This window comes from Dama dama, chromosome 16 (genome assembly GCF_033118175.1).
Source record: "Dama dama isolate Ldn47 chromosome 16, ASM3311817v1, whole genome shotgun sequence".
Lineage (NCBI taxonomy): Eukaryota > Metazoa > Chordata > Mammalia > Artiodactyla > Cervidae > Dama > Dama dama.
The window spans coordinates 29,110,763-29,137,263 of NC_083696.1; the positions used below are offsets into that span (position 1 = coordinate 29,110,763).

At 47.3% G+C, this 26,501-nt stretch overlaps 1 protein-coding gene across 7 annotated transcripts in view; it reads left to right on the forward strand.

Moving 5' to 3' along the window:
* The first annotated feature begins 5,626 nt into the window (after positions 1-5,626).
* Positions 5,627-26,501, forward strand: part of PTCH1 (patched 1) — a 69,255-nt gene continuing 48,380 nt past the window's right edge. For 2 of the 7 annotated variants that reach the window (XM_061163674.1, XM_061163675.1), the window contains exons 1-2: positions 14,119-14,316; positions 15,929-16,121. In XM_061163674.1, the coding sequence (XP_061019657.1) occupies positions 14,119-14,316; positions 15,929-16,121 (391 nt within the window). Of the gene's footprint in view, positions 6,057-14,118; positions 14,317-14,928; positions 15,237-15,928; positions 16,122-16,684; positions 16,763-26,501 lie in introns of those variants that run through there. The other 5 variants (XM_061163681.1, XM_061163680.1, XM_061163676.1 and 2 more) reach the window with 5 other exon arrangements.

Consider the following 26,501-nt stretch of genomic DNA (forward strand, 5'->3'; position numbering starts at 1 on the left):
TTCCGATTATGTTCCATTATAGGTTATTATAAAATATTGAATATACTGCCTGTGCTGTATAGTAAATCCTTGCTGCTCATCTGTTTTGTGTAAAGTAGTTTATATATCTTAATCCCATACTCCTAACTTCTGCCACCCTCTCCCCTTTGGCAACCATAAATTTATTTTCTTTGTCTGTGAGTCTGTTTCTGTTATGTATATAGAATTCATTTGCCTTACTTTTTAGAGTCTTCATATATGTGATATATGGTATTTGTCTTTCTCTGACTTACTTGACTAACCACAATATTCTCTAGGTCCATCCATGTTGCTGCAAATGGCACATTTCATTCTCTTTTATGGCTGAGTTTTATACACAAACACACACATATATCAATCACATCTTCTTAAGCCAATTGTCTGTTGATGAGCACTAGAGTTGTTTCCATGTCTTGGCTATTGTAGATAATGCTGCTGTGAACATTAGGGTGGGTGCATGTATCTTTTTGAATTAGAGTTTTTGTCTTTTCTGGATAAATACCCAAGAGTGGAATTGTTGGATCATATGATGTTTCAATTTTTAGTTTTTTAAGGAACCTCCATACTGTTCTTCATAATGGCTACACGAATTTACATTCCCATCAACAGTGTAAGAGGGTTCCCTTTCCTTCATACCTTCTCTAGCATTTATTTGTAGACTTTCTTATGATGGTCATTCCGAGTGGTGTGAGGTGATACTTCATTGAGTTTCTATGTTCATTTCTCTAATAATAAGTGGTGCTGAGTATCTTGTCATGTGCCTATTGGCCATCTGCATGTTGTGTTTGGAAAATATCTATTTAGATCTTCTCTCATTTTTTATTTCATTGTTTTTTTTGTTACTGAGTTGCTTGAGCTGTTTGTATAATTTGGATATCAACCCCTGAAGGCTGCATCATTTGCAAATATTGTCTCCCATTTTGTACATTGTCTTTTCATTTCATTGATGGTTTACTTTGCTGTGCAAAAAGCTTTTAAGTTTCATAATGTTCCATTTGTTTATTTTTGCTTTTATTTCATTTGCCTCAGAGACTGATATTACTATGATTTATATCAAAGAATGTCTGTCTGTGTTCTCTTCTAGGAGTCTGAGGATGTCATGTCTTATATTTAGATCTTTAAACCATTTTGAGTTTAGTTTTATATATGATATGAGGTAGTCAATCTAATTTCACAGATTTGCATGTAGCTGTCCAGCTTTCCCAACACCACTTGCTGAACAGATTCTTTCCTCCATTGTGGATTCTTGCCTCCTTTGTCATAGATTGATTGACCTTAGGTGCGTGGGTTTATATCTGGGCTTTCTATTCTGTTACATTGATCTATATGTTTTGTGCCAATACCATGTTGCTTTGATTATTGTAGCTTTATAGTATGGTCTGAAGGATTATATCTCCAGTTTTGTTCTTTTTCCAGACAGAGGGTATTTTTTATATTTACTACATTTAATATCTTTTTCAGTTCTTTTAGATACAATTGGAACCTTTTGATAATTCTTCTGACCTGCTTGATTGCAATAAGTTGTTTCCCCTGGCTCTGATCTGCCACCATCACCATCACCACCAGCCAGCCTAGGCACAGCTTCCTCCCATAGTTTAAAAATCTTCTTTGGCATTTCATTTTTTACCGCATTCTACACTGGCAAGGCTGCCCCTGAAGTTCTCCATAGAGGCAATCCTCTGATCAGAGACAGTTCTATGTGTATATCCATTGCAAGAGTAAACAACTTGGGTCAGTTTCATTTTTTGAGGTAGGAGGTTCCCCAGGTATCTCTTTTCCCTGCTTCTTTTCCTCCTGAGGTTATTGTCTTACCTTTGAATATTACAACTTCTCCATATGTCTCCATATTTGGTAATGGCAGCCCTTAAAAGTCTTCGGTTTATGACTCCAACAGATCACACTCAAACAAAGCTCGTTTATGACACTCCAGGTCTCATTCCACCCCTTTTTGTTTCCAAGCTGTTTGTGCAGGTTTTTCTGCTCTGCAATCCTGTTTTACTTCTCCTTGTTGCTTAAAAAATTCTTCTTTTTCTGTTTCAGCATTGCAATTACCACTATAATTCAATTGTTCATTCAGCCTCCTAATTCCAACCAACCACCTTAAATACTTCTTACCCTTCAGTCCTCAAAGCCCCAATTCTGTAAGTTGGTTTGTCTTGGGGTAGGTATCCTCCTGACAGGAAGAGAAGGTAGTCATTTTAGGATGGAAATCTCTACACTGGGCAAAATTACTTTTTATGAAAGCTTGGTCTGTCTGATCCAGTATTAAAGAATGACCACACCAAGGGTGACTGACAGAGTATGAGAGTGGCATTCATCCTGAGATGGAGACGTTCTCAAATGTGGACAAATGTTTCTCCTGAATTCTCAGTTATTCATTTGAAACCCTCAAGTTGCCGGAGGTTGCAGTGAGGGAGGGGATGAGTAAAAGCGCTGAGGTGCCCACCTTTAGTGGAACCAGAAAGAGGGGAGCACAGAAAAAAGAATGTATGTGCATGCATGTGCCTGTGTGTGTGTTTATGTGTGGCAAGGGTAACAACTGTATCTCAAGTAGCAGCAGATATTCAGAGACAAACAGAGCCAGGAGTGACCTTGCCCATCAACAAATTTGATCATGCCCATGTGGTCTGTTTTCAGACCTGTTTCAAAAGGTCCCTCCATTATTCCGTCCTCAGATGCCCCACATGTCTCCAACTGGTCCTGCCTTAACACCCTGAAATTTCCAACTTGGCAACTTATTCCTTTGGGCATGCTCTAAAAGTCCAAGTTAACTTACAAATGTATTGTCTAGTGGCCTCATCAGTCACTAACATCTTGATGCCAATTGGCTTATCAGATCGGGCAGGCTACAACTGGGCTCTGCTGTCTGGAAGCCTTGACAGTCATTGACACCTCCATGCCAAGAGGGTTATCAGACGAGGCAGCACTGGAGCTGGCTTTGCAGGAAGGGATGAGACACAAGCAACTTTAGAATGGTGGAGGCAGCTGCTTGATAAGAAAGAGCCCACCTACCCTGGCAGAGAGTCTCAGAGAAATGCCAGAAGGTACCAATGCATGGGGCTCTGGATCCCGGAGAACACATGTCTCAGAATTGATGATTTAATGTTTCTAACATCTAGGAGTGAAGGGAAGAGAGGGCATAGTACTGAGATAATTTTCAAAACCTGATTTCAGAAGAAGGATAGGAAGGGCAAGCTGCTATTGAGGGAGAGCATTGCCAGTGTGCCCTCCTCTCCTTCCCGACCTTTCAAGACACTAAAGGTTCTATCTCCCTGATTCACTAAACCACTACTGCCCAACGTCAACAGTTCACATTCAAACCAAGCTCATCTTTGCTCCCAACTATAAAGCATTTGACTGAACTGTGACATTAAGACCTTCAGTCTTAACTAGTGATGGCGAGACCACAAAATCTGGGCAGCTCTGTAACCTCCCCGTTCTGTACTATAAAGGGGTAACTTGACCAGAGGCTCATGCAGCTTCAGGGCCCCTCCTTCCACAGTTCCCCTTCCACAGCCCTGTACTAGATTTTGTTTGTAATTTGGACTTCCTGAAGAAGCTGTCTCCCCTTACCAAACTGCATATGCCTGAGACCCCACCAAACCTGGGTCCACCCCTGATTATCAACCTTGGCCATACTCACGGAGCAGGTAGCCAAATGTGCTTGCATGAGGGTCTTCCTTTGAACTGGGAAAGGCAAACTTCACAATTCTGCTGGAATTTCCCTGCAAAACTAGCTTACCTAACAACTTTATATTATGGGCCATTTAAAAGTTGTTCGCTAAACTGTTTCCTCTTTCTCTTATCACCTTTCCTCTTTCCTATTTTAGATCACTCTATCTGTAGATGTACTTATACCTTCTTCTTCCTAGTCCCCACCCACTCTCCCCAACCCAGGTTTATAATAGGGTATGAACAGAATCCTTTGATATGACACCAAAAGGTAGTCTTTCAGAGGGAAATGTTGGTGGGTTTGTTTTCCCAATCATTATGACACAGAATCCATGCTCATCTAATATCCATTTGAGACCATTTTATACTAAAGTCAACTGGTATGAAATGATAACCCCTTTTTGGACCAGCTTAATTCATAGGGTTCTCCAGTATTCCAATGTTTAATTACTTAATGTGTTTCAAACACAAACACCCTGTAAATTCAAATGACCCTGTTAAAGAATGGTATATCATCTTTGGGGTAAGGAGATGACTTGTGACCCTTGTGGGGGTGGGGAGAGGCCACCACACGTGGTCAGTCCTGTCTGACTCCAGATAACCCCATAGACTGCAGCCCACCAGGCTCCTCTGTCCATGGAATTTTCCAGGCAAGAATACTGGAGTGGGTTGCCATTTCCTACTCCAGGAGATCTTCCCCAACCAGGGACTGAACCCCTGTCTCTTGCGCCTCATGCATTGACTTTACTAGTAGTTCTTTACTACTAGTGCCACTGAGAAGCCCCATTGTGACTTTGTGTTTTATTTTGTTTTAATAACAACATGTACACACACACACACACACACACACACACACACACACACACACACACACACACACACACCCGTAATCACACTGTCAGCCCAGAATGAGGTGAGAAAAGGCAGGCTTTTCTTGAAGACCAGCTAGGTAACTCCCAACAGTTTCAGGAACTTTCGTTACCCCTTCCCCCTGTATCTGTAATTCATCTTTATTCAAAACGGGGTTCATTTAAAATAGCACCTTTCAGCGGTCTGAATGTGAAACAGTTTACCCTGCAGGTTTGAGTAGATTAAACATTGCAGCCGAGTCTCTCCTGAATAGGACTTTCCATTTAGGGTAAGAGGCTGAGAGCCACAGCACTTCCGTCTAGCCCAATCACCCAAGCTGGCCTCGTTTGGGAAGGCAGCGTGGGTGGGAGCGTTTGGGTGGCATACCCCAAAAACCACAGTAATTGGAAGGGAAAAGAGCAAATATCAATTAGTGATTCCTCAGCCAGCTACCAATCTTGGTTTCCAAGGGATTCCACTTTAGTCTTACTTCAGAAGTAACAGCTTCCCAGGGACCTCCGACAGAAGCTGCACGAATCCACATACATCTTAGTACACAGAACATTTCCCCGGGGAGACTCTTGTTATCTGCCCGGCTTCCCTGGCTCTCTGCCTCCCTGTCAGCCTGTGGGCCTGTCAACCAGAATGCTCCCAGCTTCTCGGGGCTTCCGTGGGAATGTGAGCGGGAAAGGGCTTTGAGAACTGAAGACAGGAAAGTGGTGTTCCTCTGCAGCGCTCTCTCTGGGCACCCCTCATTTCCCGGAGCGCCGGGGATGCTAAAATGAGCTTCCCTGCTTCCCCCCAGCACCGCCCACTCAGGGGTTTGGGCAAGTGGCTATTTGTTAGCAAATAACGTGTGTGGGGTTGGGGAGCAGTAGGTGCGGAAGGCGAGATGTTGAGCGGAGACCCCCCGCCCGGCGGCCCCCCGCAGACAGAGCCGCAGGGGGCGGGGAGGGGCGGCAGGGGCTCGGAGGAGCTCGCTCGGCGGGGCGCCTCCCAGGAAGGCGGGGAGGGGAGCGCCTGTTTACCCAGGAGGGCTGTGCTGATAGCACGTTCCTCGAGTTTACTTTGCTTTCCTTGAGTTTATTGTAAAGGGGTAAAGTTTTCGGATCTGTCACGTGACCCTGACAGGTCCTGCCTATGGCGCGGCAGACCACCCACGCCGAGGGCCATGGAACTGCTTAATAGAAACAGGCTTGTAATTGTGAGTCCGCGCCGCACTCCGCCGAAAGCCTCCGGCGGCCCAGCGCGCCGGGGTTTTTACACTTTCCGTTCCTTTTGTAAAGACGGAGGAGGAGGAGGAGAAGACGAAGACGAAGAAAAAGACGACGACAGGGAAGACAAAGAGATCCGCGGCGACAAGACTAGGGGGAGACGAGGGAAGACGGGAAGAAGACGGAGGAGCAGAAGACCAGGAAAGGGGGGCACGGGGGGGGAAAGGAATTGATGTGAAATCCAAGCGCAGCGTCCGCGCCATCGGCACCCGCGCTCCGGGCAGGGCTTGACGGCCGGCTATGGTGAGTGCAGCCGGCTCGGCCGCCGCCGCCACCTCGCCCTCGCGCGGCGTGCGCCCCGGGAACGCGGGATTGCGGGCACGGGCGGGCGGGGCGGGCGGCGCGCCGGGGCCGCGGGGCTGGGTGGGCTGCGCCGGCGGGGCTCAGGGGCGCCGGCCCGCGCCTCCGGGCTGGCTCGCTAGCTCGCACGCTCCGGGCCCCCGCCCCCCGAGGCCGGCCCCGCGGGGCGGGGAGGGGGCTGTCTGCGGCGGGCCCGGCCGGGGAACGGCTCCGAGGGGAATTCTCACGGAGGGGGTCGCCTGGGATCCCATTTTCACGCTTGAAAGGGTCGCCACCTTGGCTTCCGCTCATCAGCCTGGTGGTGGCTACTGACTGCCAGCGGAGGCTGAGCGCTGGGGATGGAGGGCTGGTCCGAAGAGTGACAGCGCCGGGGGGAGGGTGCGGGCCGGGAGTGCGCGCACCCGGGCAAGTTCTCTAGTCTCCCGGGAGCTCGGGGAGGTCTGCCCGAGGGGCTGGGCGTACGCTCCCGAACTCCTACCTTGTTCTCGGCACCTGGGCCGGGACTCTGAGTGGGACACCCAGGGATAGGAGAGAAGTACCTTATCAAAACCCGGAGCGCAAACATCCTTCTCCCGGTCGCCGTTGGTGGGAATAAGGGCCAAAGGGGCTTTCCTGGGTTCAGGAAGGGGCCACGGGTAGGAGAGGTATGTGTTGACTCTTGCACCCACGGAATTGGGCATTCTGGTGCCTGCCAACCATTAAAGAGGTGGGCGGCTAGCCCGGTGCTGAGATGGCTAAGTAGGGCCTGAGGGGGATCCCTGAGGTGGGCCAGACTGATCCAAAGCCATGTAGACCCGGTGCCAACCGTGGGACCACAAGACCTCCAGAGACTGTACCTCGGAGGTGACATATACTGTGTCTTCAGGTATTTAAGTTCCTGCTAAACATGACTCATGGCTCATCCTGGTGGATGAGCAATAAACTCCAAATTTTCAGATCTCGATTTCCATCACCTTAAGAAGAACCATATGGATTGTTGTCTATGGAAGACACCTAGAGACCTCTGTTTTCATAGACATGGGAGAGAAGACCATCTTCTTCCCTTTCTAGCCTTCCTTCCTCTCTAGGGAGGAAACCATATGAAAGAACAGGAGCTAATAATAAAAACCCACTATGGGTGGTTCTAAGTTTTCAATACTTTGATACTGAGGTTTTGAACTCCTACAATAGTCCTTTTTTCAGCGTTTTGTGTGTTCGATTTTTTTTTTTGGCTCCAGTAGTTCAACATGCAATTAATTGCCTCTACAAAGAAAGACAATGCCTTTTGGTGTCACCCTTTGTTACTGTAACTTATTGTTTCTGGGTGGTATAAATTGTTGCCTCAGGTGCACTGTGTACCCATGTTGTAAAACAAGGGTTTCAGTTGTGAGTTTGTGTGTGTTCCAGTTGTCACCCAGCTTCCTCCCACAAGACTGTGTTTCACAGCCTTCCCCCTTTGAGTCTAAGACCTTTTTCTTCTAAAATGTTGAATCAAGGTAGACACCCATGGGCTCATTCTCAATCTGGGGTATTAGCTTCATTTCAAACTCACTGAGAAGTGTAGCTAATTTCTGGTTATAATCTAGTCATAATGTAACAAGCTATTTGAATAGGAATTAGCACCATTTGGAATTATTTTGTGAAAAAATGACTTTTTAAAAAATTATCTTCAACTTTCTACAGATAGAAAAATCTAATGAGGCAAATCAATATAGATTGAATGGATTAAAATATCGGTCTTCCCTATTTTGTCTTTTCTCTCTCTCTCTCTCACACACACACCTTTTATTTTCTCCCGCCTCTGCCACAGTGTATAAAGCCCTATTGAGACATGTAGGCGTGATGTGTAAACCGGATTAGCAGTATGAAAGAAAGACACACAATAAGCTGGAATTGTTTTACTTCCCTTTCATTTCTCATGCCTATATCTCTAATAAATTTGTTGCTCCAGCAGTGGGTCAAAGGGATCATGTTGCTCAGCTTCTTTTTCATGCAAGACCCGATGGCAGAGATCACCGAAATGAATGGTGTGCCTTCTGCCAAATGCAGAGTTTGATATGGATATATTAGATGGGGAGATAGAGACAAGGAGAGAGATGGAGAATGTTCGAAGTTTGGGTCTTTCCAGAATACATCTCTATCTCTTAAAGTGGCTAAGAAGATATATAGGCGAGGGAAGGAATAAATATTAAGGGTCAATGCTGTTTTCTTTCAAGTTCATTGTAGACTGAGCATTTTCTCTGCAGTTAGTGACATTCCCAGCAAGAGAATACCAATAGCTTTGGCAGAAAGTCTAAGTCCCTTTTACGCAGAAAGTCTAAGTCCCTTTTCCAAATTAGTATGTGTACCTGGAGTAATAAACGTGAAGATTTCCGGGACCTTCTCGGGACATCTCCTTCTACCACCACCACCGGCCCCCCCAACCCCCCACCAAGCTCACTGCAAGCACACACACACACAAAAAAACCAGTGCTCCTGGGTTTGTGCTGTAGACCCCTCATTTACTCTTTTGTAGAATTGGGAGCAGCTTCCCATTAAAGGAGATCAGGGGTAATTAGCAGCATTATTTTGACAAGTTGGCTAGAGCTGTTCCCTTTCCTCCAGTTCTGGGGAGGGGGGAATACGGGAGGAAACAGAAGGTTGAAGGGAGAAGGGGAGGGGAGTCATACTTAAGGGGGTTACATTCTGGGGCTGCTGAATTGGTTTTTTCCCTCCCCCTTTTAGACTCATTTTCTACCATCACCTTTAAGCAAATACAAAAGCTGCCAATGAGGAAATAATAAGACATTCTTAGGGAGCCAAAAAATGGCTTGAATTGAGTCAACTCTAATCCAAGGTACCTGCTTTGAACTGCTCAGGTTCTGGCCCATCACTCACATCCAGTACTCTGGGCTCTCCATCCACAAATAGAATATCACTTTAAATCCCCAATTCTCTCCCCATCGCAGCCTCTCCACAGGAATACTTGTGGGACTTAATGTAATGTTTGCAATTCTTTGCATTTGTGGAAAAGAGTATTAAGCTCAGTAGAAAAAATTATAACATGGCCCAAAGGTCAAATTACTAGAATACATCTACTCCTCCATTCATTTGTACTCTGCAGATATTAGCTAAATTACATTAGATTTTAAAGACCTAATTAGTTGGATCTGAGAAACCAGTGAAAAGTCAAGTTCCAGCGTGGTTTCTCATTACTCCACCAAGTGCAGCTCCCACAGTTTCTTATCACTGGAATGTCCAAACACAAAGGGCAGATGTTTTATTTCAATGTCATCATTGGGATAATCAGATGTCATTTTTGAGATGTGTGTGGTGTGACCATGGTTATTTGAATATTGGAGTAGAGAAAAGATATGAAGGAATCATAGTTGAAGAGTCTAAGGAATGTGTTTTGAAAAGTACAAATTCCAATGAAGTCTTGGATCATGACAGGGAGACCAAAATGACAACTGATGCACTGAGATGGACTTTACTTGGAAAGGGAAAACGGGACAGTCAAGAAAGAGGGCCAGCAACTCCTGCTGGTTGAAAAGGCACCAGGCGTCTCACTTGTTCAGTGCAGAAAGGCCACTAAAGAGATTTTTCCCAGCAGACACCTTTGCAGCCCTGGCTCCTCCTGTCAGCCTCCTCTCAGGTCTGGAGAATCCTGGTTGAAGTTAACAAACCCGGTGTGGCGCAGCGGTGCCCTGCACAGGGCATGCATATTAAAGCCGACAATGCTTACAAATGTAAATAAGGGCAGATTGATTAGGAACAACATTATCGCTGGGAATGTCGAACTCACATGCATCAGCAATGAGGCAAATTGGGGGCAGCCTCAACCCTGACCACCCAAGTCGAGCAGGCTTTTACACTGGCTCCTCTTCCTTTCTTAAAACGTTACAGAAACAAGGCCAATTAGATCCTCAAAGTAATTCATCTCCGTGTATGAAAAAGGCAGACCACAGGGGAAGCGGCCAGTGGGGGTGGGGAGATTAAGATAGAGCTTGTTAGAGCCCAGGCTGGGGACTGCTGTCCTGGAACCCACGGTAGAATTTACAGGCCGAGACTATTGTCTGAGATACTGAAAAGTTAACCTATCAAACAGCGGGTGAGGGGGCTAAAGGAGCTGAAAACGCCAGAGATCAGTGTTCAGAACGTTTAGGAATTAAGTCAAACCCAGGGAAGTGAGCCCGAGTGAAAGAGGTTTGGTCATCGAAATGGTGTACATGTAGCTGCGTGGAGAGTAATAGGAAATCATTATGTGTGCATAGCTTATCATTTCATTTTAGAATTCCATAATCTACGCTGAAATTGCAATAAAGGAAAAACTAATGTTTTGGCCTAAAACATTGTATAGAATTTCGTAAAGAAAAACATAGCACCCTGCCTATAGCTACATGGTTACCTTTGCCACATAGCAAGCCTCAAATATAAGACTGACGTGTCTTTTTAGGGGTACCACCCCAAAACCTTTAAAAATTAATTTCCAGAGGCACGCACAAAACGGTTTGACTTGAAACGTCAGTAGAACCATTCAGTGAAAAAATCCAGAATAATATATCACGTGTCCCGATATGCTATTTACCAAACATTATAATAAAGACCAGGATATTGCTCAAAGATTAAGCTTGCTCTCGGTCGAGCCCATTATTCCTGCGATCTTATTTATTAATGTACTGTCATTTGAAATGCACGCTGCCTGTCTTTTCTGAATTTTCGCAACCCTTCCTAGAGCCGCGCACAAAATCACGTGCTCCTTCGGAGTTTTAAGTTTTGAATTTCCGCGCTGGTCGGGTACTCAGGTCCTCCTCCCGATCTCAGACACTTCTACACTCTTTGTCTTTTAATTCTGCAGGACACCCCATGCAGCCCAGGGTACCGCACGCGTTTCGCCAGTCTGGGATTCAGAGGGCAGGGCCTCCCAGTGAAACCAGGAAGGAGAAAAGGCTAGAGGGAAGGTGGTGAGGCTGGTAGGGAGGGGGAGAAAAAAAAGGGAGGGTGAAAGAGGAAGGAGAAAGGAAAGGGGAGACTGAAAGAAGGAGGGAGGGGGGAGCCGCCGAAGAGGAAGTAAGGCGGCGGGGAGGGCTGGCCGACTAGCCCCCTGCGGGAGCCGCGTGGGCCGCCCGGGTGGCCGGCGCGCCCGGCTGCAGTTCCTTTCGGGACCGGGCCGCTGAATGGGAAGGGACCCGAGCGATAAGCTATTGGCCGACCACGAGGAGGCCGCGCAGGCATTGGACGACATAAGGGGGCCGGACCGCCTTCAGGAATGTACTACGGCGCGTCCGGCACGTCCGTCCGCGCCGGTGGGGCGTGCGCCTCCCTTGGGCTCCCGGGAGCCAGCGCTGGAGACTTGGAGCCCGCCTGGCGCTAGCCGAGCGCATCCAGTTCCCTACCTGCTTGACCAGGGTTGCGCAGGAGTGGGGAGTCCGGAGCTCGGCGCGCGCGCTAGCGGGCGCGCTCGGACACGCGCGCGCGTAATAGGCCTCCGGGCCCAAGGAGCGCGCGCCGACTGGGCCTTAGGTCACGTGGTCGCGTGGGCTCCGCCTTCTCCCCCGCTCCTCCCCCTTTCCCTCCATCTGGGTTTCTTTCTTTCCTTTCCTTTCCTTTTCTTTCTGTTTTTTTTTTTTTTTTCAATGAACACACACCGTGTGCATCTTAAAGCCACACTGCCCCATTTCACGGCTTCAATCGGCTACTTGCTGCAGGGAGTGCCTCTGCAGTTCAATACTTTTAAAAAAGAAAAAAAAAGTGGCGGTGAGGGGAACCAAATACTAAAGTGAGACAGAATAGAGAGTTTGTGGGTCTGGTCTCTATCTCGGGGAGGAACTTAACTTGCAAAAGAAAAATACTCTCCAAAAAAAAAAAAATTTTTTTTTAATAAAAATCGGAGCCGTATAGGCAGTTTAATATGTCTCTGACCCCAGGATCCACCTCAGACTGGCAGGTTTTCTGCCCCAACGGGAAGCGAATCCCCCTGATGTCTCGGTGACACTGGCTGCAGTGTCCAGACAAGTCCTCGCAATCGGCGCACAATTTGTTTCAAATGAATCCAGCATCAAAGCCTTTATTCTCCTTTATGTCACGCTACTATTAAATATAACAGGATGCGTACCAGTTTGGGGGGAAAGGTTTAAAAGATTTTAAATAAAAAGGGACTTGTAGTTAATGAAAAGGGGGGAGGGTCCAAATGAATCCCAAAATAGGAAAGCTTTTCTCTCTTTCTAAAGAAAACATTTCTGTTTCTCCGGTTGTTAAAGGGATTCTGTTGTTTCTCCTCTACAAACGTCGCATTAAAGATTCAAATAAAAACGCCTCTGCCTCCACGAGACTGCTTCTGTGTCTGGATTCCACGTTTATAAAACACTGACTCCTTCAAACCTGGACTGTGCGGCCGTGGGGTTTAGAGAAGGAAAATGGAGGGGGGGGGGGAGCGAATTTTAAGAAAGGGTGGCTTTCCCCAACGTCCTTACTCTCCTCTTTAACTTTCCATTTTGTTTATCTTAATGCGAGGCGTTGTTCCCTGCGAGAGCCCAAGTCTTCTCTTTGGTTATAAAAGAAAAGAGAGAAGGAAAAAAAAAAAAAATCTGGCACACACTGGCGCAGTATCCACCACCCTGTCATTATTGGTGCAGGCCTGGGAATTCAAGCTGGACCTCCCAGTATTTGCTGCAGCTTGAGGCCAAGGTGCCTCTGAAAGGGTTTTCTTTGAAGAAATTTCTGAAATTGTTTAAGCGCTTAAAAAAATATTACATTTTCCTCCGTGTCTATCGCGAGGCAAATACTCGTGTATGTGTGTGTGTGTGTGTGTGTGTGCGCGCGCGCGCGCGCGAGCAAAGCATCTTACAAAAAGAAGACACTGTTGAAAAGAAAAGGAATAAGAAAGAAAGGGAGGGGGAGCATTCCTTAATGGAAGTATTGCATGCGAGAAGGTTGGCGCTCTCGGAGGCTCCCCCCGAAGCCCGGGATGCACACACTGGGGTTGCCTACCTGGGTGGTCTCTCTACTTTGGTGAGCTGTTGCTAAGCAGCTAATAATAGTCATGTTTGCTGAGTAATTTCTGCCCTCCGCGAGCCAATCGCGTTGCAGAAACCCAAGCCATCTGACAGCCCCGGGGGCGGGAGCTCCAGCCTTTTTCTCTTTCGCTCGCTCTCTCCCCCTCCACCCCCTCCCCTCCTCCTCCTCTTTCTCCAAATGGAGAGAGTTCTTTTTTTTCTTCTTCCATCTCATCTATTGAATCAAGGAGCTGCTGCGGCCGCTGCCCGCTGCACACACACAGAGCGGAGTCCCCAGGTCCCGGGAGCGAGAGAGGCGCGCTGCACTGGGGCAGAATGGTCCAGCGGGTCAGCGAGGAGCACAAGAAAGCAGAGTCCGGGACCAAGCAGCCACCGAGAAGCCAGCAGCCAGAGCGCGAGCAGCAGCTTCAGGAGCCGCCACCGCCAGCAACAACCGCCGCAACTGCAGCGGCGGCGGCGGCTGCCCCGGCCCGACAGCGCTGAGACCCGCCGGGCGCCCACGGACCCCGCGGCGGCGACTCTGCCTTTACCCTCCGCGGCCGCTCGGGCGACCCGTGAGACGCCGAGAGAGTCAGCGAGGCCGGCGGGAGCGGCGGGGATTTGCTGGCGCTTTCTGCAGTGAAGGGGTCGCGGCGCGGGGCGGGAGGCGGTAGGGGGAGTTGGGGACAGCCAGGAGCGCCGCGCGAGCGACCGAAGGACAGGCTGGCTCCACGCGCCGGCTCTCGCCCTCCGGAGAACTGGATGTGGGCAGCGGCAGCCGCAGAGACCTCGGGACCCCCGCGCAATGTGGCAATGGAAGGCGCAGGGTCTGACTCTCCGGCAGCGGCCGCGGCCGCAGCGGCAGCATCACCCGCTGTGTGAGCAGCAGCAGCGGCAGCAGCAGGTCTGTCAACCGGAGCCCCAGCCCGAACAGCCGGCGGCCAGCAGCGTCCTCGCTAGCCGAGCGCCAGGGCGCGCCGGGAGCCCGCAGCGGCGGCAGCAGCGCGCCGGGCCGCCCGGGAAGCCTCGGTTCCCGCGGCGGCGGCGGCAACATGGCCTCGGCTGGTAACGCCGCCGAGCTCCAGGACCGCGGCGGCGGCGGCAGCTGCAGCGGGGCCCCGGGCCGGCCGGCCGGTGGCGGGAGACGCAGGCGGACCGGGGGACTGCGCCGCAACGCCGTGCCGGACTGGGACTATCTGCACCGGCCCAGCTACTGCGACGCCGCCTTCGCTCTGGAGCAGATTTCCAAGGTGCATTTCAGTCTCTCCTCTCCTCCCACTCTCTCTTCCCTCCTCTTCCTCTTTGGAATCGTCCCCGCCACACACACACACACACACCTCCAAGGGGGGAAAAAAGACAAGTGGGGATTGAAAAATTCAAACCCTCCCTCCGGTCCTGGGAGGAAAGGGCTGTCGGAGGTCTGCAGGGGGTGGAGATTGTGTGTGTGTGTGTGTGTGTGTGTGTGTGTGTGTACGTACGCGCCCTCCCCAGCGTGCCTTTTCCGGAGCACTGGAAAGCGGTCTACAGTGGACCACCTCAAGAGCCGCCGCAGCGCGGCACTGCCCGATGCCCCTAAGCCCCCTCCTCCTGCGCCCCTGCCCCTATTTGCAGCCTAAACTCCTGTAATACTGCCACATTTCTTAACATCTTGGAGGGGGAGGCGGAGTGGAGAGAGGCGGAGAGAGGAGGGGGGGAGGAGGGAACCGAAATAAAGGTGGTTTCCTTTTTTGGCAGCAGGTTTTGCTTTTGTTGAGCATGAAATCTCTGCTCCCTTAAAAATTATCCTCGGAAAAGGGCATCTCCCCTCTTCTTTTCCAATTTTTGAGCCACTTCATCTCAGACTCTGCGGGGAAAGGGAAGTTGTAAACAAATTGCCACCTTAAATTCGCGGTGCGGGTCTGCGGAACGGCCGAGTTCATTGTGTTTACGAGGTTCGCTGAAATGTGTGGAATCTGGGGAAGGCAAGCACCCAGACAGGGGCCCGCCGGGGCTGCGGCCAGCGCCGGGGAAACGCCGCCGCCGGGAACAGCCAGCACCCAGCCAGGACCCCCGACTGCGTCGGCCTGGGCTCGCCCCCTGAGCACTCGGCTGCTTTTCGCCTTTAACCAGAAGGGAAGGGAGAGGAGGGAAAGATCCATGTGGCTGCCCTCTTCCGATCACAAATATTGTCGTAAGTTGCAGATGGCTGCCCCATTTCCTAATTCAGCTCACACGGCGTCTCCCAACGCCATGGAAATGCATCGCGAGTGAGCTCCGGCGCCCACGCTCACCACGTGGATTCCATTTACTACCAAGTCGGGCGGGGGAATTAGAATGGGGGAGCCCGCCATACATTGTTTCCAAAGCGCTCTTGTACCCAGTCCCTGCCTTCAGCGGAGCACCCCGAAAAGGGTGAAGGCTGGGGCAGAACTTGCGGGCAAGGGCGCAGTGGTTTGCTTGTTCTTAAATGGGCTCCCTCGCAGGGATTACGCAGCCCCTCCCTTCCCGGACCGGTGTGAATATTTCCTGTATCGAATGGTGTCTCTCCTCACTGCCTCGGCTGCTTCTTGTTCCCGCAGTCCCCCTTCCCAGACCTTCAAGTCACTCGGGGACGCTACGCAGGCTGCGCGTGGGGGCGCCCCTGCTGTGGCCGAGGTGCGGCTCCCACGCTGCAGCCTGACTTTGATTTATGACCAGCCCCCCCCAACCCACCCACGCCGCTCGCGTTTCCTCTGGCCGACCTGGGTTCCAGCCCGCAGGGCACCCCCCCCCCCCCGCCCCCGCAATGCCGTCGCGGGATGCCGGACGGGTGCGCGCAAGCGGGCGTGGACGCGCGGCCCGCGACTCCCGGGCGCTCACTCCTCCCTTCTGCTTCATCCTCAGGGGAAAGCTACTGGCCGGAAAGCGCCGCTGTGGCTGAGAGCGAAGTTTCAAAGACTCTTATTTAAACTGGGTTGTTACATTCAAAAAAACTGCGGCAAGTTCTTGGTTGTAGGCCTCCTCATATTTGGGGCCTTCGCTGTGGGATTAAAGGCAGCTAATCTCGAGACCAACGTGGAGGAGCTGTGGGTGGAAGGTAAGAAACTCCGCGCCCGCCGCGGCGCCCTCTCGTCCCCCCAACCCGGGCCCCCTTCCCTTCCTTCCAATTGATAAAGATATTTGCCAGCATACACCTAGATCCTTTCTGTGAAGAGCGAAAACCCCCTGCCCGCACCAGGGGGAATTGTTTATTGTTTGGGCGCCTGGCCAGGAGCCAGGCCCGCCCGACAAAGGCCGCGCTGTAATCTACTCGGGGAGCTGCGCTTTGCGAGGTGTTGTGGGAGAGAGTGGCGAGGGCGGGCCGGCGGGGGCGCACGGGGGCCCCTCCGCGGGACAGACCACTCCGCTCGGCCGGGGGGCCCCCAGGTCCAGCCGCCACCGCCGCTCGCCTCCGCCGCGCGCCCAGACGCGGCCAGAGGAAGGCGTCTGCGCTCCCTGCTCGCGTCCTCAGCTTCCTTCCCTCCCCCACCCCCACCTACGGCGTCCAAAGAGAAAGGAGGGTGGGGGCAGAGAGAGGCCACCCCTCCGGCTGGAGGGAGTGTGCGCGCCCCCGGCGGCCGCGGCCGCCGCGCGGAGGGCGGGGGGCGGGAGCAACGCGGGCCTGCGGAGGCGGCGGCGTGTGTGGTCCTGTTTTTGGACAGCTTTCAACTCTTGGGGAAAAAAAACATTTGTCTCAAGGTACAAAAAAGGGGGGGTGGGGGGAAAAGGAGTTGAAAAAAAACAGTAAAGCACAGACTGGAACGCTTGTTTGCAAAGTAGATTAATGTTTCCTCGCGGGTGGGGGCTTTTAAAATGGAATTATTCTGGGAGAAGGCAGTGTTTTGCAGGCTGAGAGAATTAAAAAAAAAAAAATGTGTTTTAAGAACGCGGGTTTGGAGGGAGGGGCCATGGGAGCTCTCCAAGGGTTCTGCCAGTCTTTTATCCACATTCCTCAATTTGGGGGTTCTTGAAGTCTTTTTTTTTTTTTTTTCCAAGTGGTTGTAAATTTAAAATAGATCACACTCGGAGACATACGCCACCACCGCCGACGGAAACATTTTACATTCTTTTTGTAAATCTCTTTGATTCAGGGTTTTTGTTTGGGGCGGGGGGCGGGGAGGGAAGGGAGTTGTTTTTGTTTTCTGTTGTTTTATTTTTTTCTTTTTGGAACGTAACATTGTTGGTGTTTGGAAACTTTTAACCCCTGAACACTACCTAGGGAATCTTTTACAATAAGGTGGGAGAGATGGGTTGAGGTAATTATGTAGATACTTCAAACCGGAATATCTGAGGCATTCCTAGTGATATCTAAGACAAAACGTGGAAGCCTAAGAGTACATGCATAATTGCCTAATTGATTCCTCTTCAGAATAGTCTTGGAGACCTAGCCTTGGAGAATATTAAATCTTGCCTTGTTTGTGAAGATTCAGCTTTCAGTGTTTTGCAAGCATATGGTGGAGTCTTTAGTTGAGAAGTGACAATTAAAATAATAGTCCAAATAATTAAGACCAGAAAACATTCTTGCCTTAAGTAGCTTGGTAATTAATACAACAGTGTTCTTTGGATTGAATCCATGGGGTAATTTACCTCAACTCAGCGCCTCATTGTCATTAGTAGATAAAAGAAGGGTTTTATTAAGCACATATATTGTCTTAATAGCAAGTTTACTGTGCATCTATAATGGTCCTAGCACGGTGCTGGGCTCTGAAAGGGACACTGAAGATGTGAGACACCCCCTGTGCACAAAATCACACACTTAAAAATATTAGAGTTGAATGTCAGACCTGCATTAAATTTGAAAGTTAAATGGCAAAAGAAAAAACCTTCCATGGAGGTAGTGAGGCAAATTAGGGCAACTTAGAGCAGAGGAGGGAGGGAGTTCTAAGCAGAAGCTCAGAAAAGGGGTCAAACAAAGGCCCAAGCTGAGTGGACAGCAGCAGTGGGAGGCCCCCTGTGTGGCAGGGATAGAGTGCAGTAGCTCACTGGGGCCCTAGACCATTCAGAAATGATGTGATTGGCTAAGACTGTGGGGCGCTACCCTAGGTTCTAGGGCAGAGCAAGAGATGAGTAAATTTCCCTTTCTGCTACTTGGACCAACAAACTTGTTGGGTGTCAATGATGATGACAAAAGACCATATCTTGTTGTTTTGAGCAAGTCTTGCCAGTAGATTTTTAATAAGTTTGTAGACAACTAACGTTAACTTATTTGTGTGTGTGCGTGTGTGTTAGTTCAGCTCAATCGTGTCCAACTCTTTGTGACCTCATGGACTGTAGCCCGCCAGGCTCCTCTGTCTGTGGAATTCTCCAGGCAAGAATAATAGAGTGGGTAGCCACTCCCTTCTCCAGGGCATCTTCCCAACCCAGGGATCAAACCCAGGTCTCCTGCATTACAGGCAGATTCTTTACCATCTGAGCCACCAGGGAAGCCCCCACTTATTTGCATAACATTGTATAAATATTTTTAGAAGCAACTATGTTTGTGCATTACATAACTCATTTCAAGTCCTCGGAGGAGAAACATGCTGGGGCTCTAGCTTAGTGATAGAGTCCTGGGGAATGACACACCTGAGATAAGACTCTGTGCCTAGTTTGGACCTCTGAGCTATTTTCCTTCCCATTCTATTTTGGCAGTTTCAGCGTGGCTCACTGATTCTTTGGCCAGATACTCCATACTATCACTTGTTAAACAACTACCCTTACCATTTATATTATCCCATGCCTTACCACTGAGTAAAGTAGCTATCTATTATTATCTTTATTTTTATAACCTGATAGTCTTTGTAACATTTTTTTTTTTACTAGATGATTGAATTATTGTCCTATTTAAGTGAGAAATTATGGATCCTCTGTGTCTCCATGTCCACCTTGCCTACTGGTGACTTAAGTCAGCCTGTCTCCTGTTGCCTTGACTTTGATTTGCCATTCCTTCATTCCATACTTGATTCTTCCCCTGTAGAAGAAGTAACAGTTTCAATCAAAAGTGTAAATAAACCCAACCAAGGAGGCCACCATACCATTTTATAATTTTAATTTAAATTCAAAGTAGAGGTAACAATGAGGAAGTCTTGTTTGTGACATAGTGAGCTTAAGTGTTTTTATCAACAGCAAATAATGGAATTATTTGCTTTTCAGGGTAGGAATTCTCTGCTATCCTAAACTTTAGTAGAGTAAAATGAGAAGGAACTTGGAATGTAGGTTAATTTGCACTTTAGTGTCTCAGGTACGTTTTTCATCACTATCAGCAAAGAAATCTGTTAGATAGTCATTTCTTAATAGAGACTGCAGATATTCTGGGCATAAACAAGGGTGCTTGCTACACTAAAGAAACCAAGAGAATGGAGGTTGCATATTTTCTTAGTTAAAAAGCAACAGAAGAAAGGAAAGCATAAGAGATTTCAAGGGGAGAGAGTCCTGAGGGACAATTTGGAAAATGTCATTTCTTTTGTTGATAAAAGTTGACATGCATATATATACAAAGGCAACTATACATCTGTACACAAGTACATTCATATCTAGATAAGATTGATTTATAGATAGTGTATTAATATCTTCACTTGCCTTTATATCTGTGTACACACATAGTACTACAAGTATCTTCGTATCTGCCAAAATAATGTTATCTTTTTAATATAGGCAGCAAATTAAAGGGATCCACTTGATAGGCTCTATCTTTGATTTGGCTTTCATGCTTTGTTTAACGTGCTGGGGAAACATGGCTTTATAAAGACAGTTTGAATACATTGGCCATAATGTACAGCCAGTATAAGCTCGATAAGGAAGATGTTTTTTATGGCATTGGTGATAAGAATTCTTTGATTCTGTAGTTACAGTCTTCATACAATGATTGCTTTTAAAGAAACTGTCAATATACATTAGGTGCTAGCTTGGGTCTTAGGGTTATAGTATTTGCAAGTAAAAAAAATTTCAAATCTAGATTGCTTGTGAATAGAGTCCTGAGGATGGATGAAATAATATGTGGAATGTTTCAGTATGCCACCAGCCAGTGGCAGCAAGGTCAGCAAGAGAGTGTTGCTTAAAAATAAAAATACTCATTCAGTTCTCAGTGACTGCTCTGTGTCAGGTACTGCCTGAAGCTCCAGAGAGATGTTAGTGAAAGACCGTCATCCCTGCCCTCAGGGGACTTCCACCCAGCAGACACACAGACCAGTGGCAGGATGGCTTGGGCACCTTGTGGGACAGCCGGGAGGAAGGGAGCCTGGGTCAGGGTCAGTTAGGGGCAGGGCTGGTGGTGGGGCATTCCAGGTCAAAGGAACAGCATGGACAAAGGCTCAGAGGACAGGGGTGTGGCCTCTGGGAGAACTCCCAGTGCTTCCCTTTGGTTGGGACAGCAGGTTTGAGGTGGGACACCTTGTATCTTGGAAGGTCCAGCTATGTAGCAGGAGGGTCTCTGATGTGTGCAGGCTGTTTGGCGGGTGGTGTCAGCTGGGACTTGCCAGATCTTCCTTTAGCCATTCTTTGCCTGCCTCAAGGTTTACACTAGTATATTTGGCCTCCAGCTCTCTCCCTGGTACCAGAGAGCATCCCCTGGATCTCACAGAAAGGGAATGCTTTCTTTTTAATCTCACCCATTTCTCTGTTGATTCTTCATTTTTGCTTAGCGCTTTTATCCTTCTGTCTCACTTAGTATCTACCTACCCCTCCACTCCAACCCTCTCTAAGAAATGCATTTGTTGTCATGATTCTCCAGTGACAGAACATTCATTTATCTTTTTGAGCTTTTTGGTTTTTTCTCTTAACATTGCCTCCTTTACTGCAAAAGATAACAGCCTTGAAATGAATCCACATTGTCTTATGTTTGGTTATTAACATCTCTGGAGGCCAGCATCAAAAGAGGAAGACACAAATTATAGCTTGATTTTTTTTTTAAGGCAAATGGACTTTTTTTTTAAATGCTTGCTTGATATTTCTAAGAGCTCTAGAGTTTGTAGTTGCTAGCATAAGCCTTCAGTGTTCTTGGCTGCTTTTGGCTCTAACTTAGGCAGTTAGAGGAGATAATTGAGCTTCACCTTTTCAGTGTAGAGCAAGGTTTCTCACTACTGACATTTGGGGCTGGATGAGTCTCTGTTGTGGGAGCTGTGTTGTGCACTGTAGGATGTTTAGTAGTATCCTTGGATTTTACCCCCTAGATGCTGGTAGCACTCTCCTGGATGTGATCATTGTTTCTATTCATTGTCAAATGTGGGGGGGGGGGGTGCAAAATTGCCCCAATTGAGAACCAGTGGTTTAGATAATAGGTAATAGATTTCAGTTAGAAGAACAATGCTGTGCAGATGGAAGGCTTTTATTACACTGCTAAAGCATTGCCATAAATGCAAAAGCTTTAAGATAACTCTTCCTCCCCATCCCCGTATTTACTGACCCAGGTATCTAACTTTTTTCGTGCAAATAATTTAAATTTTTGCTTATCCTTAGAATTATATTAAGTAGCAAGTAAAAACATCATGAAAACTTGAGAACAGGTGGGGGTAGGCCATAGAAGAAGGGAGAAGTGTTATATTCGAATACTTTTTTTTTCCCTTTTCCTTTGGGTAACTTAATGTTGCAGATAGACCTCACTGGATTTCCAACACGGTAGACTGAAGGTTTTTAGCATGAATGTGACTTTACAAAAAACAACAAAAGGTACCGCTGGACTTCGGTCATGCAGCAGTAACAGCTCCTTTCTGAAGCCCACATAGTACATGGGCTCTTGGTGATGCAGTTCTCCTCCAGATGTTCCTGTCACACACCGCTTTTCACCAGGTGCTCTTGTGCAGCAGAAAGAAACAACGAGGGACTGAAGCCCGTCTGCCAGGCAGGCAGTGCACAGACTCTGCCCTCTCCAAGGTTATCAGCCAGTTTCTGGTTTCTGGGGCTGTCGGGGGGGGGGGGGGGGGGGGGGCGCGGGTGTTGGCATTTCACAAAGGAGAGAAAGAAAAAGGCAACAGCTCCTTTCTGCTCCTTGGTCCCCTAGGCACTTTTAAAATGAAGACTATGTGTCTTAGATAGTTATTGATTAGATTCTGACAGTGGGCACATACATACAGGTGGAAGCAATTGTGGCATATCTTTCATATCTGGAGAAAAACAATAAAAAAATAAATGCCCAACAATAAGTGCTTTAAAAATAACCTAGCCTCAGATGCCTTCTTCCTATGGCAGCTGACCCTCTGAATCCTTATATCTCTTTGGTGCCTGCCACTCTTGACCCTCTGACAAGTTTAGAGGTCAGGCTGGGCGATGGAGTGTTTCAGATATGAGGAACGCTGCTTGGAGGTTCCAGAAGATGACAGCTTCCAGATGTATGAACCGCCAGATCAGTTTGTTTGGATTATGCGCCACAGCTGATGGCGAGATTAACGCTGGCTGGACAAGCTATGGGAGATTTGTCTGGTTTCCACAATGCCATGTTTATATTTCATTGGGATTTCTCCTTCAAAGCTGACCTCCCCGTGACCCCTGCAGCTCTGTCCACTCGGGCTGAGCTGTAACTTGTCTGCCCTCCTTCTCTTATTGTGGGGTCACAGTTATGCAGTTGAAGAGGCTGTTTATGTGGCTGCCCCCCTACTTTGTTCACACCAGTAGGACTGAATCTGCCCAGATTTAACTCCTGAGGAGTAATCTATTCAACTGGTTGAGAAGAGGGGAGTGTTTTATTTTAAACTTTTTTTTTTTTTTTTTTGGCTTTTAAAACAAGTATGGAAATAGTTTAAATTATTTGAAAGGAGACCAGATTTAATAGAAGCCATTTTGCAAAAATACACTATTTTAACTTAGCATTATTTTGACACTATATTGGAAAAAAAAGGTTGAGAGAATTGTAGCTATGTGAGACTTACCTAAATAATTGCCATACTTGAATAATTCTATTATTAAAATACTGTCATTTGCTTTGCTGCTCATCGGTTCCCAGAACCTTTTCTCCATCCTCCTTCCTCCCTTCTCCGTCACCTGTATCTCTTTGCTCTTCTCCCCTCTTCTCTCTCCTCTCCCTCCCACCTATCTGTCTTCCCACCTATTCATAAACTGCCCAAATCCAACCCTAGTGGCTCTCTGGAATTACCAGTGTGAAATCTGAAATGGTAGTAAATCTGGTTAATCATAAACTGACAGGAAGGAGTTAGAAAATGTATTGTTTCAAATCAGTTGTGGGAGATACTAGATGCAGAGCTACCGTCTGCATCTTTAGGGTTCTTAGGTTGTATGAGGGTTGGTTTCAAGACTGTTTCTTTGATGGGGTCTCATCAGTAGATGTGCTCCCCTTATTGAAGAGTCATGGCATTTTAATGAGCTTTTGAGGTGACTGTCGAGTCCACTGATGTGTGGACTATGAAACAAGTCTAGTCCCCTGTGCTTAATGTGCCATGTGAGTGTGAAGGATTGGGCTCCATAGTGTTTCTGAGGTGGTAAGTGAAACATACACCGTGACATTCCAGCCCAGGCCCTCCACTTCAGGTGTTCCCCGGGTGGGACTCTCATCCGAACCAAAGGTAACTTGGAGCCTGGATAGAGGTGGAAGAGGACAGGTTTCCACATCCAAATTTTGGCTGATGCCACAGCATTAGCTGGTCTGTCCTCACGAGAATCTCAGTTGACATCCCGAAAAGTAGACAACTCTGCTCATGAAGGCGTTTCTGGCAGCCCAGAAAGAGGGAGCTCCTTGGTGGAAGCACTACACAGTCATCATCAGGGTCATCAAAATATAAGCATTTTTATTACTCTTTGCTTCTAAACTCTGCATTTAGGAGCTTTATGGTAATACTTTTTAGAATTTTTTTTTCTCTTAATTGGATATAGGGTTGTTGTTTTCCTTCACTACAATATCTCACTTTTTCTCCATATATCTTTTAAGTTTGACAGAAATAACTAGCCTTTCAAAACAGTAGAATGCTGCCATTGAGGAAGTGCTTGACTGTTGTGGAGAGTTTTAGGAGTTGTATTTGCAGAAAGATGCCTCCTGTCCTCGGTCCCTTCAAGACTGTGACCATTCTGTTGTGTTGGGAGCTTAGAGCATAGCTGGAAAAACAGATGTCATGTGTTAAGGAAACTCGTTGGTGGGCAGTCAGGTACCTGCTAATGAGTGACAAGTTTGTTGTTGGAGAGATTTATAATGTGGAGGCAGGGCCTTATGTCTAATCCAGAAACCCAGGTGTGAGCAGGCCCAAATGGTCCACACTGCATGTGGGTCCCAGAACACCACTGGCTATGGAGGCAAGGCTAGTGAGAAGCAAGCCTCCATACTGCAGCACAAACTTTATCTATTATAGTTAAAATAAATGAAAAACAGTGGACTTCCCCAATTTAGCAACCAAGATAGTCTTCAGTTATTGATGAAGCATATATGAAAGTAAACAAAAGGAGCTGGAAGTGGGCTTTGTTAAGTCAATGTGCGTGATTTTTCTTTTTTTTTTTTTTTCCCTTTTAAATCATTGCTTAAGGGCTTCTGGCCCCTAGCTCAGGAATCCTGCCCAAAAATGCCAGATGTATTACACAGTCAAGTACTGCAATGTAAACACTCCTCTGTGCCATGAGACAGGGTGGTCCACCTCCTATTTAAGAAGAGCGGGAGATTGAAAGGGAATGAGAGGGGTTAGCCTTCTGCAGTGAGCACAGTAGTGATCCCATCGTTTGTAATATTAGCTGCATAGTCAAGATTTGTAACTACAAAAAACCCAGACAAGTTAATACTTCAGACTAGTAAGGAAAAGCAACTGGAATTGGGATGCCAAAGAGAGAAAGATGTGGCTTGGATAATGTTGCTTCATTGGGTCAGATAAATTTGTATAAAGTTAAACAGAATGGTGGGGTGAGCTGATAGGAAGAAAGCTATTGTCTTCATAGCAGCATCCTCAAGCTACTATGAATGAGCCTTACCCTTATTATTGGCTGCAAAGAGAAGCCAGCTTCTTTCACAATCCCTTTATGCTGGTTGGTACACCTTCTGTGTGTAAACCTGAGATTTATCACAAGGCTGCTCTGGTGTTTTGTAGCCGGGGTGGGGGTGGGGGTGGGGTAAGCCAGATTACACTGCAAAATGAATGGCCTTCCAGTTTGCTCCCAATTTCTAAATTTAAATAAATAATTTACTAATTATGATCATTTGGAGGTCAGAAAGCAAGCACTTCCGGCCATCCCTTCAGTAGAATGTATCTTATGTGCTGTGGGCAGTTCAAGGAAATTGGAATGGCTAGACAGATGTGCACACCCAAATAATCAAACACTAAGCAGTGCTTACAGTGACTAGATTCAGGGTTTTTAAAAACTAATAGGAAAGTGTTTTGTGAGTTAGGAGGAAATGGGGTTTCAGCTTGGACTTCGGGAATTGTTAAAACAACCTATGATAATAATCATCTTGATTTAATAAATCCATTCTGTAGAATGATCTGAGAAAATTGCTTTAAGAAACATTGATGATAAAAACAGGAACTTTGAGATTAAGGAAAATGTAGGCTTTTTGATTCTCTCCTGCCCTCCTCCCTCCCTCCCTTCCCAACCACTTTTTTCTTTCTCGAATTCTCCCATCTTCCCCACCCCCATTCTCTCCCTTGATTTCTTTTGCTCCTTCAGTGGAGAAACCAGAAAATCTCACAAAATAGACGTAAGTATCGCACAGTATCTTTTTAAATAGAAACTTTTTGAAAGAGAAAATAAGAGTTTTCCCAAACTACTTAAGACATTCTTTCCTCTTACCTGATTTTCCCCTTTGAGAATCATACAGTGTTGTAATAAATTTTAAAAAATGATACCATCATTTTAATCCACACATGATCCAGAAAAGAGCTGCACATGTTTAATACCTTGCTTAATTGCAAACAAAGCTTGCAATTTGAGAGAATTGGGATTAGGGCTAAATATCTATTAACTGCTCTTTCTAGAGATTTGAGGGATAGGATGACCCTTTTTTTTTTTTCTTTTTTTTTTTTAAATAGGCTACAGTTTCACATGGCTTCCAAAAGAAATCTCTCTCCCTTTTTGTTTCCCACACCAATTGATTTATCATTTTGCTTGCAAGCAGATCCAGAATGTTAGGGCAAGAACACACTCACTTTTTTCTCGTAACTTTTTTGTTGCGGACCGAAACCAGTTGACTTGAATAAATTTTTCTGAGGCCTGAATGCAGCCAGCAATGTGGAAAAATCTCGCCATTCAGGGCCGTCTGAATGTACATTTCAGCCACACAGTAAGCTGCATTGGTAGGCACTGGACTGCTAAATACAACCATTTTTCGCAGCAGCGAGTTAGACAGGTGATTAGCATAATTAGCACCGAGCAGCTATACATATGGTAATGCTGAGTGTGTAAATGCCGGCTGCGGTGTAAAATTTATGTCAGGGGTCGGCAGGGCTGTGCGAAAGTATTGTGTTCCAGCTGCAGGTCAGGGCCGCCAAAGCTTACCTCCTTTTCTCTTGTTGGTGAATACACCAAACAGAAGAGAAAG